General features: G+C 53.7%; 1 protein-coding gene across 1 annotated transcript; it reads right to left on the bottom strand.

Annotated features, from left to right (window-relative positions):
- Positions 1-1,183: 1,183 nt before the first annotated feature.
- Positions 1,184-13,215, bottom strand: Bcan (brevican). The gene is made up of 13 exons (XM_042681722.1): positions 13,125-13,215; positions 12,046-12,420; positions 11,566-11,740; positions 11,159-11,286; positions 10,435-10,728; positions 8,841-9,062; positions 7,246-7,872; positions 4,258-4,371; positions 3,534-3,692; positions 2,828-2,910; positions 2,376-2,520; positions 1,752-1,942; positions 1,184-1,336 (listed from the first exon to the last, which is right to left on the bottom strand). The coding sequence occupies exons 1-13, from the start codon at positions 13,213-13,215 to the stop codon at positions 1,241-1,243; spliced, it is 2,700 nt and encodes an 899-aa protein (XP_042537656.1). The 3' UTR covers positions 1,184-1,240.
- Between the last annotated feature and the right edge of the window lie 2,604 nt (positions 13,216-15,819).

Below are 15,819 nucleotides of genomic sequence, written 5' to 3' on the forward strand. Positions count from 1 at the left end.
CACACACACACACACAGAGTCATTTTCTCTCAGTTCTGAATGACCTCATCCTCTAACCTCCGCTGACTCACAGTTCCCCCCTCCCTGCCCAGCTCAGCCTGGCCGGAAGTCTTATCCTCCCCCCCTTAACTACCCAGCGTCCCCACCCTAGATGTGACAGAGAGGCCACGGCGCCCCCTGGTGGCCTCCTGGGGCTGCATCCCTATTCCCCCACACACGTGCACAGGGTCCTCTCGGAGCCACGTGCCTGTGCCCGCTGCGTCCTCTGCTGGCCATAGCCTATGAGACCCACAGGTTCTTGCCCGGGGTCCAGCCCACCACAGGGCTGGGGACTTCTCTCTGCCCTTACTTGTTTCTCTACTTCCAGCTTACTTGACATATGCCTTCCGGCCATGCAGACCTTAGATCTGTGCAGGGCCCCCAGAGTCCTCCTTTCACCCTCAACAATCTCTCTCCCGGAGGACCCCTTAGAAGTTTAGAACTGGTTCAAGCCCCACAACCGGCCAAAAAAAAAAAGTTAAAGTTAAAAAAAAAAGTTCAGAACTGGAACACCAAAGTGCCCCGCCCCCTGCCTCTCATTCCCCAAACTGAACTGTAATTGGGCCTGACTCTTGGGCACCACATTGCTTTCCAAATCTCCAGAGGCTACACACTGATGCTGTCCCTACCTCTGGGAGTTCCTTCCTTCCCTGAGTACTTATTAGGCTGTTCTCTGCCAAGCACGGCTCTATCCACTGACATCTTGGGAACTTCTCTGACCTTTGGAAGCTAATAGAGATATTAGATATACATCCTGTGAGCTCTCTCTGTCTCTGTCTCTCTGTCTCTCTCTCTCTCTCTCTCACACACACACACACACATTCTCCAAATTTGTTTGGGCCCAAACACAACTTTATTTCTGTCTGTTTTTTACTAGCACATGATCCTGTAAACACCAGTGCTCCCTAGAGAAGTAGAGACACTGGATGGATGGATGGATGGCATGGAGGGCAATTGAGGCACTTATGGATTTAGCTATTGCCCTGAGGGAAAGCCCGAAGCCTAGGTAGGGAAGGGGGGGGGGGGCCGGGTTGGGCAGAGCCACCTGGGTGTTTCCCAGAAGCCCCTCAGGCACTGCTGTCTGGAGTCCAGCTCCACCCCTCTCATGTTGACATTCCCTGTGGTGGGAAATGCACATAGGGTGAGGGACAGTTGAAGGGAGAGGGCGGTACTGGGAATATCAGAGTTGGAGACCTTGCCCTTAGGGACCAGAAGGAGGTGGCAGCAGTGTCTTTTGGTGTCCCAGTTGCCTCCACTGATATCCTCCTGGTTTCTTCACTGGGTGCACAGCTCGAGCCTGGGGAAGAAAACACACACTCTCACTCTACCCTGGGCATCTCTTCCTGTTTTTCTCAGAGTCCATCCTCTGGTCTTCTTGCTCTTCAACCCCTGTCCTTATTAAAATGTTTGTTCTTTTTTCTTGTCTGAAATCAGAACTCGAACTCAGTGCCTGATGCTTTTGCTCAGAGGCTGGAGCTTGCTCTCCCATACCTCTAACCCCAAAATGCTTGACCTGATTTAGCCCTTCAGAGCCTAGAGTGAGTTACATGTTCCCAGACCTCAACACAGAAGGGCATTCTAGCCGACCTCCTTCTCTGTTCCAGAGAGGGGCAGTGATTACTCCAAACTCACACAGCTGGTGAGAGGCAGAGCTGGATTGGCGCCCAGGGCTTCTATTAGCTAGTGGCCCCCATCTATCTCCTGGTACTCACAGGCCTTCGGGGCACACAGGAGATTTGAGGGGGCTCCCAAAGTCCATTCTCCTGGCAGCGGATCAGTGGAAAATTGCGCTGAGCTAGTCCTTCCCGGCACCGATATCGAAGCACAGTGTCCACCTCGTAGCGTAGCCTCGGGCGGCCAAACACTTGAGCCAGGGGCAGCTCTGGTGGAGGCCCACAGGATACTGCAGGGATGGGGAACGTGGTTAGGAGCTGGAAGTCTGGATGCGTGGATAACAGTTCCCAGAATCTTAATGGAGAGACGAAGAATGGCCACAAGATGACATAAAAGACAAGGATTCCTGGGCTGAGAAGGTGGCTCAGTGGTAGAGTGCCTGTCTTGCATACAGCACCACATAAGCAGAAAAAGTCAGAAGTGGTGCTGTGGCTCAAGTGGTAGTGCTCTAATCTTGAGCTGGATAGCTGAGGGACAGCACCCAGAGTTCAAGCCCCAAGACCAGAAAAAAAAAAAAAAAAAAGACAAGGATTCTGAGTGGACCCTTGCCATCTGTTAGCTGTCCTGGGGTCTAGAACACACTCCTCTGGGTAGCTTCTATAAACATCAATCTACAGACTCTTCTTCCCTTCCCATCCCTCCCTTCCCTTGCCCACCCTCACCCAGCCCCATCTTGCAGGTGTAGGATAGGTGGTAGTTGCAAGGCACGTCACTCCATTGTCCTTGGTCATGCCACACCATGACCACGCAGTTCTCTCCAGACAGGAAGTAGCTGTCAGGCTGCCCAGGATTCCAGTTCTCATAGAGCTAAGGTGGGGTGGGGGGGAGGGCAAGGTAGGTGTTGAGGAGCCCTAAGGAATGGGCTTAAAGGACGTGGGGAGGGCTGGTAGGACACCAAGGAGAGGGAAAGCTAGGGGTCTAGGGGACATCCAGAGGTTTGGGGAGAGGAATAATGGGAGCCAGAGAGAAGAGAAAGGAAGGAGTGTGCAGGGTATAAAAGGTAAAAGGCACAAGAAGGGAAGGTGGCCAGAAAAAGAAGGGAAGGAAGCAGGAGTAAGGCAGAGTGTTTTGAGAAAGTGAACTAAATGGCCTGAGGGAAGCTGAGGCTTCTCACCAGCGGGACACCATCTGACCACAGGAAGTCTCCCTCGATGGTCCTGTCATTGAGCCCAATCCACTGGTACTCCCGGTATTGATCTGGGGAAGAAGGGGGGTGGGGCGGGGGAAGGAGTGCAGTGAGCGAAGCTGCCAGCAGAGGGCAGCCACTGTGTTACCTGGTGGTGTGTAGGTGGCCACAGGGTCCCACATCCAAAAGCTAAGCCTCCCTCTGTGTGTGTAGGGTGTGTGTGTGTGTGTGTGTGTGTGTGTGTGTGTGTGTGTGTGTGTGTGTTGCTAAGAGTTGAACCCAGGACCTCAAGCATCCTAGGCAAGCCCTCTACCACTTAAGCTGTGTCCTCAACCTCTTTTACCCAACTTCTGCACATGGGCCTGATGGAAGGCAGAGGTTTGGGGTGGAAAAAGAAAAATACCACTCTAGCTAGGAAAAGGGGAACGGGGAAATGAGCAAACACTTTTAAGAACGGTGTTGAGTTAATCAGATGAAGGGGGGAGAATCAGAGAAGTGAGTGAAGGCCTCTGGCTGATGCAGGTGCAATTCATTTCCTGCGATCCCAACCGGTCCCTTCCCTGAAACCCTACCACCTTAGCGTGGAGAGAGAGAAAGGAAAGAGAGTGCACGAATGCATGAATGAATGGAGTGCACGCATTAGCAAGGAAGGGGGTCACTAGCGCGGGAGGGAGTGTGCAGGGACCCAGCCCACTGTTGATGAAGTTCTGTTCCTCCGGTGTGCTGATGCTGGCCAGGTGCGCGCCGTACATCCGGCACTGAGTCTCGGCCTCCTCCCAGCTCCTTCGTGTAGAAAAGTGCTTGTAGCAGGAGCCCTGAAAGGCATCCCAGCCGGGGCTGCAGAAGTGGAGGCCTGGCACACACAAGGGCGGGCATCTTAGGCAGAGGGCCTGGGAACCCGAGGAGCCTGGGCTCCTGGGAGGGACACGTCCCTCTCCTTCCACCCTCGCAGATGGAGCCTGGGCGGGGCCACGGGGAGGGGCGGGGCCTGGGAGCAAGGGGCGGGACCAAGGTGGGGGGGGCAGGAGGAGGTTGGCAGTGCCCTGGGACAGGGCCCATAGTGCCTTCTTTAGCGGCAGGGACCACGGTGAGTTGGAGTTCAGGTCTGGATCTCTGTAATCCTCCATCCTAGAGAACTGTGCCCTCCTGGCTTCTCAGAGGCAGGGAAAAACATCACGATTGCCTGCCGGATGCCTCGAGTGTGCTCAGTTTTAAGAGGCAATTTTGGTCCCTTAACAGCCCAGGACATTCAGGGTAGGACACAGAGAACTTGTGCAACTTGCCTGAAGTAGGGATTCATTTGTGACAAAGCCCAAACCAGTGACCTCCCTTCTCCTTCCAGATCTAATATATCGGCGGGGGCAGGGACCGGGTTGCAGGTCTTTCCCTCCTTAACCCATGCCCCTCAACACACTCACCAACATCGCACAGGTCCCCCCCATAGCCAGGCAAACATAGGCAGCGGACCCCCTCCTCCTCCTCCTCCTCCAAGCATGTGCCACCATTGTGGCAGGGGTTGGGGACACAGTCACCTGGGGGGGGGGGAGAGAAGTGAGGTGGAGAGTGGACCACAGATCTGTAGCCTGAACCCTCAAAGGGGTGAGTCTAGAGGTTACCCTAGTCCTGACCTCACTGTCCTGGGAGTTAATAGTTCTTCCTAGAGCCTACCACTGGATACAACCTAGCCCAGCCCAGAGTTCTTTCCTTCCATCATTCTACAGTTACTCATTGGCTCATCTGTGCACAAGCCACTGTCATGCTAACCAGTGTGTGCCAGTCCAATAGGGACAGAGAGGAAGAGGTCAGGGAAATCCTCACCTAACCTCACTAAGGGGAAAGACATGAGGTGTCATGAGACCTGGTTCTTCCATGTTACACTGACATCACTTTTTTCTGCCACTAGGCCGTAATCTTTGTGCCAGTTCTGTGCAGTCTAGGTGGGCTAGGAAAATCACCATAGCATTCCTCTGCTGCTCCTAGAACCTGATGGACTAGGTGATGCTAACCATTTCTGGTGCTGTCCAATGAGCTGAGTCAGTTAGCCCAGAAGTTGTTAGTGGAGATATAGTTTGCTTTCTCATTGTTTGCCCTGTATCTGCTTCCCTGCCTCAGCTTTTACACATGTTTGCATCTTCTTTTTCTCTCACCCTCTCTTCTCCTTGCCTCTGTTGTGGGCTTCCTCTAGTTTACTACCCCGAATCATCTCACTCTTCCTTTCTAGCTCCCTCTCCTCCACGTAGCCCTCTTAGTTTACTACACTGCCCTAAAGGCCTGCAGTCTATGGTCTGAATCTGGCCCCATCTGCTAGGCCGTCTGCTGTTTGACCTTCTCTCAGGACCCTGGGGTAGGCGGTGACTGTTGTCAGCTGTGCCTGAAAGCCGAAGGGGCTGCGAGTTGCCACTGCTTTCCGGTTCAGATGAACTGGGCGAAATAGTTTCCTAGATCAACAGTGCAGGTCAGTGCCCTCAACCATATGGCTAGAGGTGGGGGGGCCCAGAATCTTTCAGATCCACCATCTATCCTCAGCAGCTGAAGCCAAGGCCCATAATGCATCACTCTGTCTTGGCTAGGAGTGGGGGTGGTAGAAAAGCTGGAATGCTGGGATGACCTGGCTGTTTTGGGCAAAAGGAATCAATCTTTCCTCTCCTGCCTACAGTTCCTTCCACCTGATTATACTACTCCCCACCCCAGGCATTCCATTTAGCTGATTAAGCACCAGCTCCCTCCAACTAAGGGTAGGCATTCTGAGCCCATTTCATTCCTCACACTTTCCTGCTGCTCCTGTTGGTTCCCCTCTCCTTCCAGTACAGCCCTCCAAGCTTGGTGACACAGACTCTTCAACTTCATCCTTGATTCCTCCCTCACCCCAGGAAAAGTTCCCGCCCCTAGCTGTGACTGTAGGACCTGATTCCAGTGTAGGCTAAGGACTGTTCTGAGGGATTTCTTGATTTCCTCCCTCACTCTCTTTGGACAACTGCTATATAGCCAGAAAGCTTTCCTCTTCCTTCTGTTCGCACAGTGGACAGGGGACCTCTGGTTCCTCCTCCAGGTGGACCACAACATTGCAGAGACCAGGATGCTCCTGAACCTCAAGGCCTGGGAGATAGCCCACCTGGACCATCTAGGGGAGGACCCTAGCGTTTTCCAGAGGCCTCCACTGGGAATCTTAACCTTCCATGAGTAGGTAGGGCTTGTCTCAGACCCCAGAAGCTTCCCTCCTCCCCCCACTGCCATTTTTGTCTTCTCCAGAATTAGAAACAGATCCTTTGGGTTGAAGAGTCTGAAACCATTCCTCATGGGAGTGGATATGGTCATTAGTGCAGGGGTTAGTGGAGGAGGTGGGGTGATGGGGGCAGTAAGAGAGAGTTAGGTACTGTCCTCATGCTGAGAGGAGGGGAAGGGCTAGGTTGTCTGGATGCCAGGGACCTGGCTCCATGCAGAGACCATTACAGTCACTACTTCATACAGAAGACTCCAAATGGCTCAAAACCAAATATAAATGCACATCACACACCCGAGATTGCATGGGTTTCTCCCCATGAGGAAGGAGGGAGTATAACTCCCAGGCTTCCACAAATGGGCAAATCAGAGACTGCTTCAGTCAGAGGGAGAGTGTACACCAGCCTGACAAGGAGAGCCTGGGGACCTTTGGGGCTGTTAAGACTACTCTCACAGGAAAAGTGTTGGCTGAATATGAAAAAGAAGAGAGGTAGCAAGAGAGAAAGAAGGAAGGAGGAGTCATGGAGACAGAGTAGCCAGCTGCCCATGACACAGACCCATGGAATAAGAAGGGCAGACAGCTGGAAATGGAAACAGGGTATCAAAGGTTGGTTACAAAGCAGTTTAATAGAGATTTATTTCCAAGGCTTGTTTTCCATGAAACAGTTGGAAAAAAAATACTTCACAGAAGTAGTGGCTTAAGGCTCTATGGGGTGAGGACTGTCCTGGACCCCAGAGGCTGAGGGGGTGCGGATGGTCTCCCAGGCTTCCCTGAGACAAGAGGCTGGAGTAATGGCATGGAGGGTAGAGGATTAGGAGATGGGCTTGGTCCCAATGAGTACGACAGGTGACAAGGGCACCTAGCAGAAGTATAAGGTGCCCTGTGGACTAGTGCAATGTGGTCATCTCTATGAGAAGTGAGGTCCTGAGGGCAGCAGGGTCATCAGTGAGGGGAGGGGAGCTGGAGGGTCACAGGGTGAGCAATCAGAAAGCTAGATGGAAGTCATAGGTGGGGGATCCAACACTGGAGGATTCCCCCCGGGTAGAGATAGGTAAGAAAATGAAGGCAAAAGGAGAGTTGAGTCTGGGGATGATGATGGATTAAAGGCCAATAGGTCAGGTGATCCACAGCTGCAGGGGGAAGAAAAGGAGGATGAAGAGGAAGACTGAGCCTTGAGCAGAGTTACCTGATGAGGGGGCCACAGCCACTCCGCCTCGGCTGGCGCTGTCAGTGGGCAGCACTGGCTGGGCCAGCACTGAGGTCCCTGCTGGGACAGTTCTTCCGGAATTCTCTTCCAAGGGGACCTCCAATTCTCTGGTACCCTCAGGGGCCCTTGTAGCTGGAAGCAGGGAAGGGGTATCCTCCGAGCTCCCTGTCTCCTCACTCTCTCCTCGAAGGACCCCAGATAGATCAGGGCCCCCAGCTTCCTCTCCCAGCTCTCTTGCCCCAACTGGAGTGGAAGGTGGTGGGGATGCTAAGCTCCCCGCCTTTGGAGTAGGCAGAGTCTCAGTAAGTGGTCCATGGACCCTTGGAGGCCTGGCAGTTTTTGGTTCTCCACTAGGAGGTGGTGATGCACCAGGCTGCAGGACAGCCCTTGCCGGTGGGGATGCCTGGGAGAGCGACTCCTCCATGTCCATGTCAGTGGGGAGAGGTCTGCTGAGCTCACTGGGCCATGCCCACAAGTCCTCATCCTCCACCTCTTTGTCCTCTTCCTCTATCTCTTCTTCATCCTTATAGCTCTCTTCTTCCTCTAATACTTTGCTTTCCTCTTCTGAAGACCCCGTGGGTGGCACAATGGATTGGGTTTCAAATTCTAGGTAAAGCACAAACAGTTCAGCACCAGGGACAGCACCCTCCAGGGGATAGAAAGAAGAGAAGGGTAGTGGTGTAGAAGGGTGGCCTCTGTAGTCAATGCTTGTAGTTCTAGTTACTCAGGAGGCTAACATCTGAGGATCATAGTTCAAAGCCAACTGGGGCAGGAAAGTCTGTGAGACTTTTTTTCCTGCTGGTCTTAAGGCTTTTGTTCCAGGTTAGCACTCTGCCACTTGAGCCATTTCCAGCTTTTTCTGAGTAGTCAATTGAAGATAAGAATCTCACAGACTTTTTGTCCAGGCTGGCTTTGAACTTCCATCCTTGGATATCTGCCTCCCGAGTAGCTGGGATTACAGATGTGAGCCACTGGCGCCCAGCATGTGAGACTTTTTTCCCTCAAGGCTAGCACTCTACCACTCAAGTCACAGAATTACTTCTGACTTTTTCTGTTTATGTGGTACTGAGGAATCAAAACCAGGGTTTCATACAGGCTGAGCAAGCACTCTACGACTAAGCCACATTCCCAGCTCATGTGAGACTCTTATTTACAATTAGCCACCAAAGAGCTGGAAGTGGAGGTGTGATTTAAGTGGTAGAGTATTTGAGCATTGAGCATAAAAGCTCAGGAACAGTCTTAGTCTGTTACCATGCTAGTCTCTTTTGGGTAAGTAAGGTAGAGGAAGAGCCAAAAAAGGGATATCTCTTCTTCCCACAGTCCATGAACCCTGTCAGGGAACAGCTCCTTAGTCTAAGCTTTTCCAGCCCTAGGAAATTGTGGGGGGGGGGGCCTAGAATTTTCTAAAATGACAAAGTTTGGGAGAGGGACAGAAGTCATGTCCTGCCCCACTGAGCTACTAAGGACAGGGGAGACTTATGACAGCTATGACCCCAGCATCCTAGTGGGCTTGCCCCTTCTGCCCCTGCCTTCTCTCGGGTGGCGACTTCTCTACAGTGAGGGATGTGAGTTACCTAGGAGGGTCTTTGGGGCCTCCGCTGGGTCTTCTGGGGTGGAGCTCCCACCTCCTCCATCCTCCATGATGGGAATGGAGTAGATGGCCCCACGGGACTCACTCTCCATGGTTTCCTGAGGCAGCTGCAATTCCTCCAGGGTCTCTGTCACTGTGACAATGGCCTCTAGACCATCAGAGGCTGGGTTGGAGGTCTCAGGCATGGTAGAGGGGTGAGCAGAGTCTGTGGCAGGAGGAAAGTGTTGATGGAAGCTGGGCCCTCCCAGCCCATGGCCTGTATGTGAGGGCTGTGGGTTAGACTGTCAGTAATGCTGGAATTCTCTTAGTTCTTTCACGGCTTCCCTACAGTGTACCTATCAGGGTTTCGGAGGCACCTCAGAACTTTGCCACTCATTCCTCAAGCATTAATCATGTGCCTACAAAAATAATGCCAAGCATTCTTCTGGGCCCTGAAAATATAATGCAGAATCTCTAACTTCCTGCCCTCCAAGCAGTTTGTATTATAAATAAAGAGAGCAAACTTACTGTATAATGTTACAATAAAATAATTAAGCAGACCTAGAAAGAAGAGTTTTGGGACACTACTTTGGAAGGGTCAGGAAGGGCTCAGGTGAAAGCTAGTCCCCGGAGATGATGTGAGCAGAAGCACGGATTGAGTAGCCTCAGCACCTTTGTATCTTGGGCTTGGATCAAGGTACCAGGGATCCCAGTCACCCCAGGACTCTTGAAATGGAAGGGGATAGATAAACACCATCCCTACAGCACAGCTGAAGAGCAAAGTGCAGAAAGAACATTCTGGTCACCCCTGAAGGTCTCATAATTGAGGAACAGGGAAAAGGAAAGGTCATCTCCTTGGGGACCACTCCTTTCACATACTCAGAGGTTCAAGCTAAGTTATGTTGTCCTTTGGGGAAGGGAACTGAGAGCAGAAAGCTAATAAAGCAAATGAGGAATTGGGCCGGGAAAGGCCCTGAGAGCTATCTGTGCCCAGCTAGGAGGACAGGACCATCATCATCACCTGCTCTAGTGAGCCTTGCTGCACACAAGACCAGCAATCCTGCCTCTGTGCTGCCTTAGTCCTTCACCTCCTCCCATTGTAGTCATTCTCTCCTCCCTCCTTCCCAACTCCATCTTAGTTCCTCCAGCCACTTCCTTCAGGAGAAAGTGCTTGGCTCCTAATCTGCACCCAGCTGTCTTTGAAGTTCTGTTCCCTATGGGGGAACTGCATGTATCCATCTGTATTTGGTGGTTAGAAGTCTGACACCTTTAAGCTGTGGGACCTGAAAACTCTCCTGAAAGTCATTAGGGGCATTTGCTTAATTAGGAGAACTTGAGCAGATTGTTCATTGGATGCAGAGAATGCCAGTCATCTCAGCTCTTTCAATAAGCTGCAGGAAATGGGAACTTAACAGCCCAATAAGGAGATGCAGTTTTAAAACTGGATGGGACAAGCATAAGACCACTCCCTGAGCCCACACAGCTCAGACTAAGCCAGGGGACGTGCTTAGAATTAAGAATCCTGAATGACAAAGAGAAACTGGTCAGAACTGGGGCAGGACTTTGAGGGCTCAGTCCTCCCTCCAGGTCTGTCTCACCTCTGAAGCAGTAGACGTTGAAGCGGCTGTGCTTGTTGGGGAAGCCCGTCTGGTTAGGAAAGAGGAAGAGGGTCTTGACACCAGGCAGGCCCCCACCACAGCGCTGGCTGGGTGTGACGATGGGGTAGCGCACACTGCCATCAGCCAGCCAGCCCGGGCTGCAGCGATCCAGGCCATCATCCCAGGCTGCATACAGCTGGCCTGTAGTGGCAATCTCTGCTCCCCGCTCCCGGCAGTAGGCCCGTGCCTCTTCCAACGTTAGCTTGTCTGGAGGGGCACCTAGGAACAGTTCTCCTGGGTGGGGAAGAGGAGCTGGCTTACCAGGAAGTTGGTAGCCCTTCTACCTGGAGCATCCATAGGACCGTGGGCAAGCTTCTCCAGGCTCAGTCTCCTTATTGATATGGACTCAGACTGATAGAATCAAAGTCTGGGAATAACCTGGAGATGTCCATTACCGATCAAGGGAACCTGGCCCAGCTTCCTGAGGCTGCAGAGGCATGCAGGGACTGAACAGTAGGTAACAGAACAGTTACAACTCAGTCTCCTATCACAGGTGAGGCTTTGCTCATGAACTTGCCTCTGTGATAAGAGTTTGGAAAAATGGGTACAGATTATCTCCTTACTCTTGCTTGCCCCTTTAAACAAACAAGAAACAATGAGGCCTAGGAGAGGTCCCCAGAAGGACCAAAGGGCAATGCTAGAAAAGGAACTTAACCAAAATCACCATTTAGGTCTTCTGCATAACAGTAGACATCATAGAGGTCATCGGGGTCCACCACTCCATAGTTCCGGACTCCAGGGTAGCCATCCATGTCACCATAACAGGCCTCTCGTGGGGTCTGGATGGGATATCTGAGGAGGGAGGAGATACAGTGCCTCCCAGGGGGGTGCTATCTCATATGGACCCTACAGATCCCACTGCCCTTAGTGCAGTCAGTGGGCTGATAGGCTGGCGGACATCCCAGCTCTGCAGGGAAAGACCCCCAGGCAGGTCTTCACCCATCCTCCTTAGACCAACTTCCTCCCAGAAGTAAGGAGCCCCGTGTGCCCAGCCTTAGGCAGCAGGTGGCCCTTGGCATGACCACTTCAGCAGAGACAAGCAGAAGCCCCTGGTTCACAGCTCCAGCCCACCTCACAGTCTGGTCGGACAGCCAGCCAGCATCACACTGCTCATAGCCTCCAAGGTAGGCAGCGTACAGCTGCTCAGGTGTGGCGATGCGAGCTCCGATTCGAGTACAGGCTTCCTGGGCCCCAGCAAAGGAGAATGCATAGCGGGCAGAGCCCTCCCGGTAGAGAAAGACGACCCCTGAGGGGCAGAGAGGTGTCCTGAGCTCGGCTACCCAGCAGGCTGGGCTTCCCCTCACCTCCTTGTACACAAAGGTAAAGTCCAAATGGTACTCATTGTACAACACGAGGGGCTTAAGTTATGAGGCTGGGTAGATTTTGTCCCACCTGAGGAGAGAAAGGAGGTAACAAAAGCCCGTGTCTCCTCCCTCCTTCTCCAGCTCAGTCTGTGCTTTCCAGGGGCAAAGTCTGTTTCCCCCACCCGACTGTGGGCTTCCGGGGTAGTCCACCCTCCATCTCTTCCTTCCTCCCCTCGGGCCCTCTCACCTTTGACCTTGACCTCCACAGCATCGCTGCTGTCGTCGATGCCGTGCTGCACCTCGCAGCGGTAGATGCCCGAGTCGTTGGGCCGCAGCTCACTCAGCACCAGGGAGACGTCCGTGAGCGACGCGGGGTAGGCCGGCAGCGCCACACGGAACCGGTAGGCCTCGTTCACCTTGACGCGCAGGCCCCGCGCCACCAGCACCTCCGCCTCCCGGCCCCCGGACAGGAAGGTCCACTTGACCCGCGGAGAGCCCGGCGCGGCCCGGCGGCTGGATGGCGGCCGCAGGTAGTGGACGTGGCACGGGATGGTGAGGGCGCCGCCCAGCACACCGCGCAGGGGCTCGGGGCCTGCCGAGCGCACTCGGAAGGCTCGGTCCTCTGTGGGAGGGCGGGGCGGGGCGGGGCCGGCTGCCACTTAGTGGACCTCGGGTGCCGCCCTGTGGTCCCAAGCCCCGCCCTCAGCACCTGGGCCCGCCCCGCGGCCCCAAGCCCCGCCCCCGCGGTCCCAAGCCCCGCCCCCGGGACCGCCCCTGGTCCAAAAGCCCCGCCCCCAGGACCAGGTCCACCCTGTAGTTCAAGCTCCACTCCCAGCACCCGGGCCGCCCCACCAGGGCTCTCGCAGTCAATGCTTTTTGGATCCTTCGTGCCCCATCCAATTGTCTTCAGGACTGGTCTCCCCAGACTACACCAGGGTCTGCACCGTAGCATCCGCCAACCAAGGCGGCTGTGTTCCCCAGCGCTGTCCATTAAGTTTTCTCGTGTCTCTGGGCTTTGCCCAGTTCCACTCCATTCTGCCCCCAGCTCCAGTCATCTGAACTCCAAGAGGACCCCCATCCTCCAGCCCAGAGGCCCTTAGCCTTGTACCTCATGCTGCTCCCCAGCCCTAGGCCCAACACTTGTTCCTGAGGGCCCAGCCCAGACTTTCCTGATAGGCCTCTCATTTTTTTCTCCTTCCTTGGGTTGCCTACGACTGGAAGCAGTTGGTTCAGGTGGAAGGAGAGAGACCACTCTGCCATAGTGCTGGGGAATGCAGGATGGGAATGATACATAGGCAGCCCCCTGCCCCAAGGGGGCCTGCTTACCTGAGCTGTCCCCTTCCAGGACACCAACTAAGGCTGCAGGGACCTGGGTTAGGGCCAGGATCATCAGTAGGGGCAGAAGCAGTGGGGCCATGTTGCTGGAGAGACTTGAGGAAAGATGGGGTTAGCCTTCAGGATGGACTTCTGCTGGCTTCTGGCCACACCTACACGGGTCCACACATCTCCTAGACCCAGAAGCTTGTTGCCACTGTTTCTAATCCTTGTCTCCTGGCCATCAAATTCCCTACAACCTACCTGGCCTCCTCCAGGAGGGCCTCCTAGACTGCACCCAGGCAATGCACAAACTCTCTCCAGCCCGTTCCCTCCTCTACCTCCTCCCCACCATTCCTTATAAGGAAGCTCTCCTCTTTTGCCCCAGCATCCTCCACCCCCCTCCCTTCTTCCTCCCAGCAGTTCTTTTCTGCCTGGCACGGGCTTTCCCACCGGATCTCCTGGCTCAGAAACCAGCTGGGACAAAGCCCCTGTCTCTGCCAGTCTGGCCTCCATCCAGCCTGTCCCTTCCCCCCAGTCCACCTTTTGTAAAAGCCCTGGGCTGGGCGTGGAGTGAGGAGGCTTGAGAGTAAGAAGGCTCACCCCTCCCTGCCTCTGGCATCAGGAACTCTAGAACCCAGAATATTTTTCTGAAGATCTCAAAGTGCTTATAGTTTCACAAGGGAGGTAGTGAAAACATAGAGGGACAATGATGCCCAGAGAGGGACAGGGCCAACCCTGGGATCCCAGCCCCTAAGAAGGAAAGCTGCAGAGATAATGTCTAACATTATCTTTAAGGACAGGCTGGAGTTACTAAATTATGAGAACCTAAATCTGCTATAAAACAGGTTGATGATGCAGCAGGAGAGATGGTTAGACTTCCAGAAAGACTTCCTTAGATTAGGCATATGCCCATTAGCTGCCCTCTCCAGAGACCCCAGGCCCATTGTTTAACCTCCATCTTCTCTACCCACTCATGTGGTGCCTTTATACAATCCCCTCTCTCCTGAGCCTAAACCAGTGGAAAGTTCCCTCTTCTCCCAGCCCTTTCCTGCCTAGGCTCCCCAGTCCTTCACTATGGTAATCTCCATGGCAAGTCAAAACTGGGGAGGAGGGCTGGAGCCAGATGCTAAGGGTTGTTTTCTTTGTGAGGAGAAGCTGTTGATGGGACCAAGTCAGAGGGTGCTGCACAGGCCTGGAGGGTGCTGTCATCTGGGCCAGAGTGGGGACCTTTGGAGCAGCCAGTGTCCACCCAAAGCTGGGGACTTGTTTGCCAAAGCATCTGTGCTGGGCCAGGGCCTGCAAAAGGCCTTCCTGGGCCCTTCCTGGGCCTTGGTGCTGAAGCTGCTCACAGGCCAGGCCCCAGCCCTGACAGGTGGCCCAGAAACCCATATAGTTGGAGCCACTCTGGGGCCAACACGCTGGACCATTCCTTTTGCCTTAGTTCTGACAGCAGGGGAATGAAGGAAGAGGACCTAGGTACCCTAGAAAGGAGACAGCAACCCCTCACCTCTCAAGTGGAAGTCACTGACCAGACGCTTGTCCTGTCCTCAGGGAGCTCTGTCTTCCCTCCGCACAGTTACGCTGGGGCCTCAGTTGCAGTAGGAGTTCTGAGGAAAACCATGTGGCACAGGTAGGAGGCCAGTGCTCCAGTCCTCATCTCTCGCCCCAGCCACATCTAGCCCTCTCTGCCGGTCTTCCCTACCTTCAAGCAGGACACACCCATCCCTCTTTCCAGTTCTGTTTCCTACTCCTGCCTCTGGACCTCTGCCCTTGTCATACATTCCTTTTTTTTTTTCTTTTTGCTTATGTGGTGCTGAGGAATCGAACCCAGGGCTTCAGGCATGCAAGGCAAGTGCTCTACCACTGAGCCACCTTCCCAGCCCCTCCTTTTTTTATTGTCCCTGCCCTGAGGCTTGAACTCAGACCCTGGGTGCTCTCCCTGAGCTTTTGTGCTCAAGGCTAATGCTCTACCTCTCTGAGCCACAGCTCTAGTTTTGGCTTTTTCGTTAACAGGAGATCATAGTTTCACACACTTTCCTGCTACAACTGGCTTTGATCCGTGATCCTCAGCTCTCAGCCTTCTTAGTAGCTAGGATTACAGGTGTGAGCCACTGGTACCTGGCTTAAGTTTTTGTAGCTCTTCAGGAACTTTCGTCTGGTTACTTCATGGTTCCAGTTGGCCACAGATATCTGTCTCCTTCTCCTTTTTTTTTTTTTTTTAATGCCAGAACTGGGGCTTGAACTCAGGGATTGGGTGCTAGCCCCTTAACTTTTTCTGCTCAAGACTAGTTGCTTTACTATTTGAGCCACAGTTCCATTTCCCTATTTTTGGTGGTTAACAGGAGATAAGAATCTCACTGACTTTCCTGTCCTGGCTGGCTTTGAACCTGGATCCTCCAATCTCAGCCTCCCCAGTGAGTAAGGAGGATTGTAGATGTGAACTACTGGCACCTGGCTCCTCACAGCCTTCTCAGATCCAATTCACAGGGAATCAAGACCAGGCTGTGTGTGCCCACATGCACCTACCACCCACCACCTCCTGGGGGAAGGGCCACCAGCTGGCAGCCCATTGCTGTTCCGCAGGACCTGAGCTCAGCTCTAGGCTGGTTCCACAGGGAGACCCGGGAGGCCAGAGCTTGGCTATTATCCCCTTACTGGCTGTGTGAAGCACAGGAACCTACACAATACCAGCGAGGCCTTGGTG

This window comes from Dipodomys spectabilis, unplaced genomic scaffold, assembly GCF_019054845.1.
Source record: "Dipodomys spectabilis isolate Male_0828 unplaced genomic scaffold, ASM1905484v1 ptg000069l, whole genome shotgun sequence".
NCBI classification, from domain to species: Eukaryota; Metazoa; Chordata; class Mammalia; order Rodentia; family Heteromyidae; genus Dipodomys; species Dipodomys spectabilis.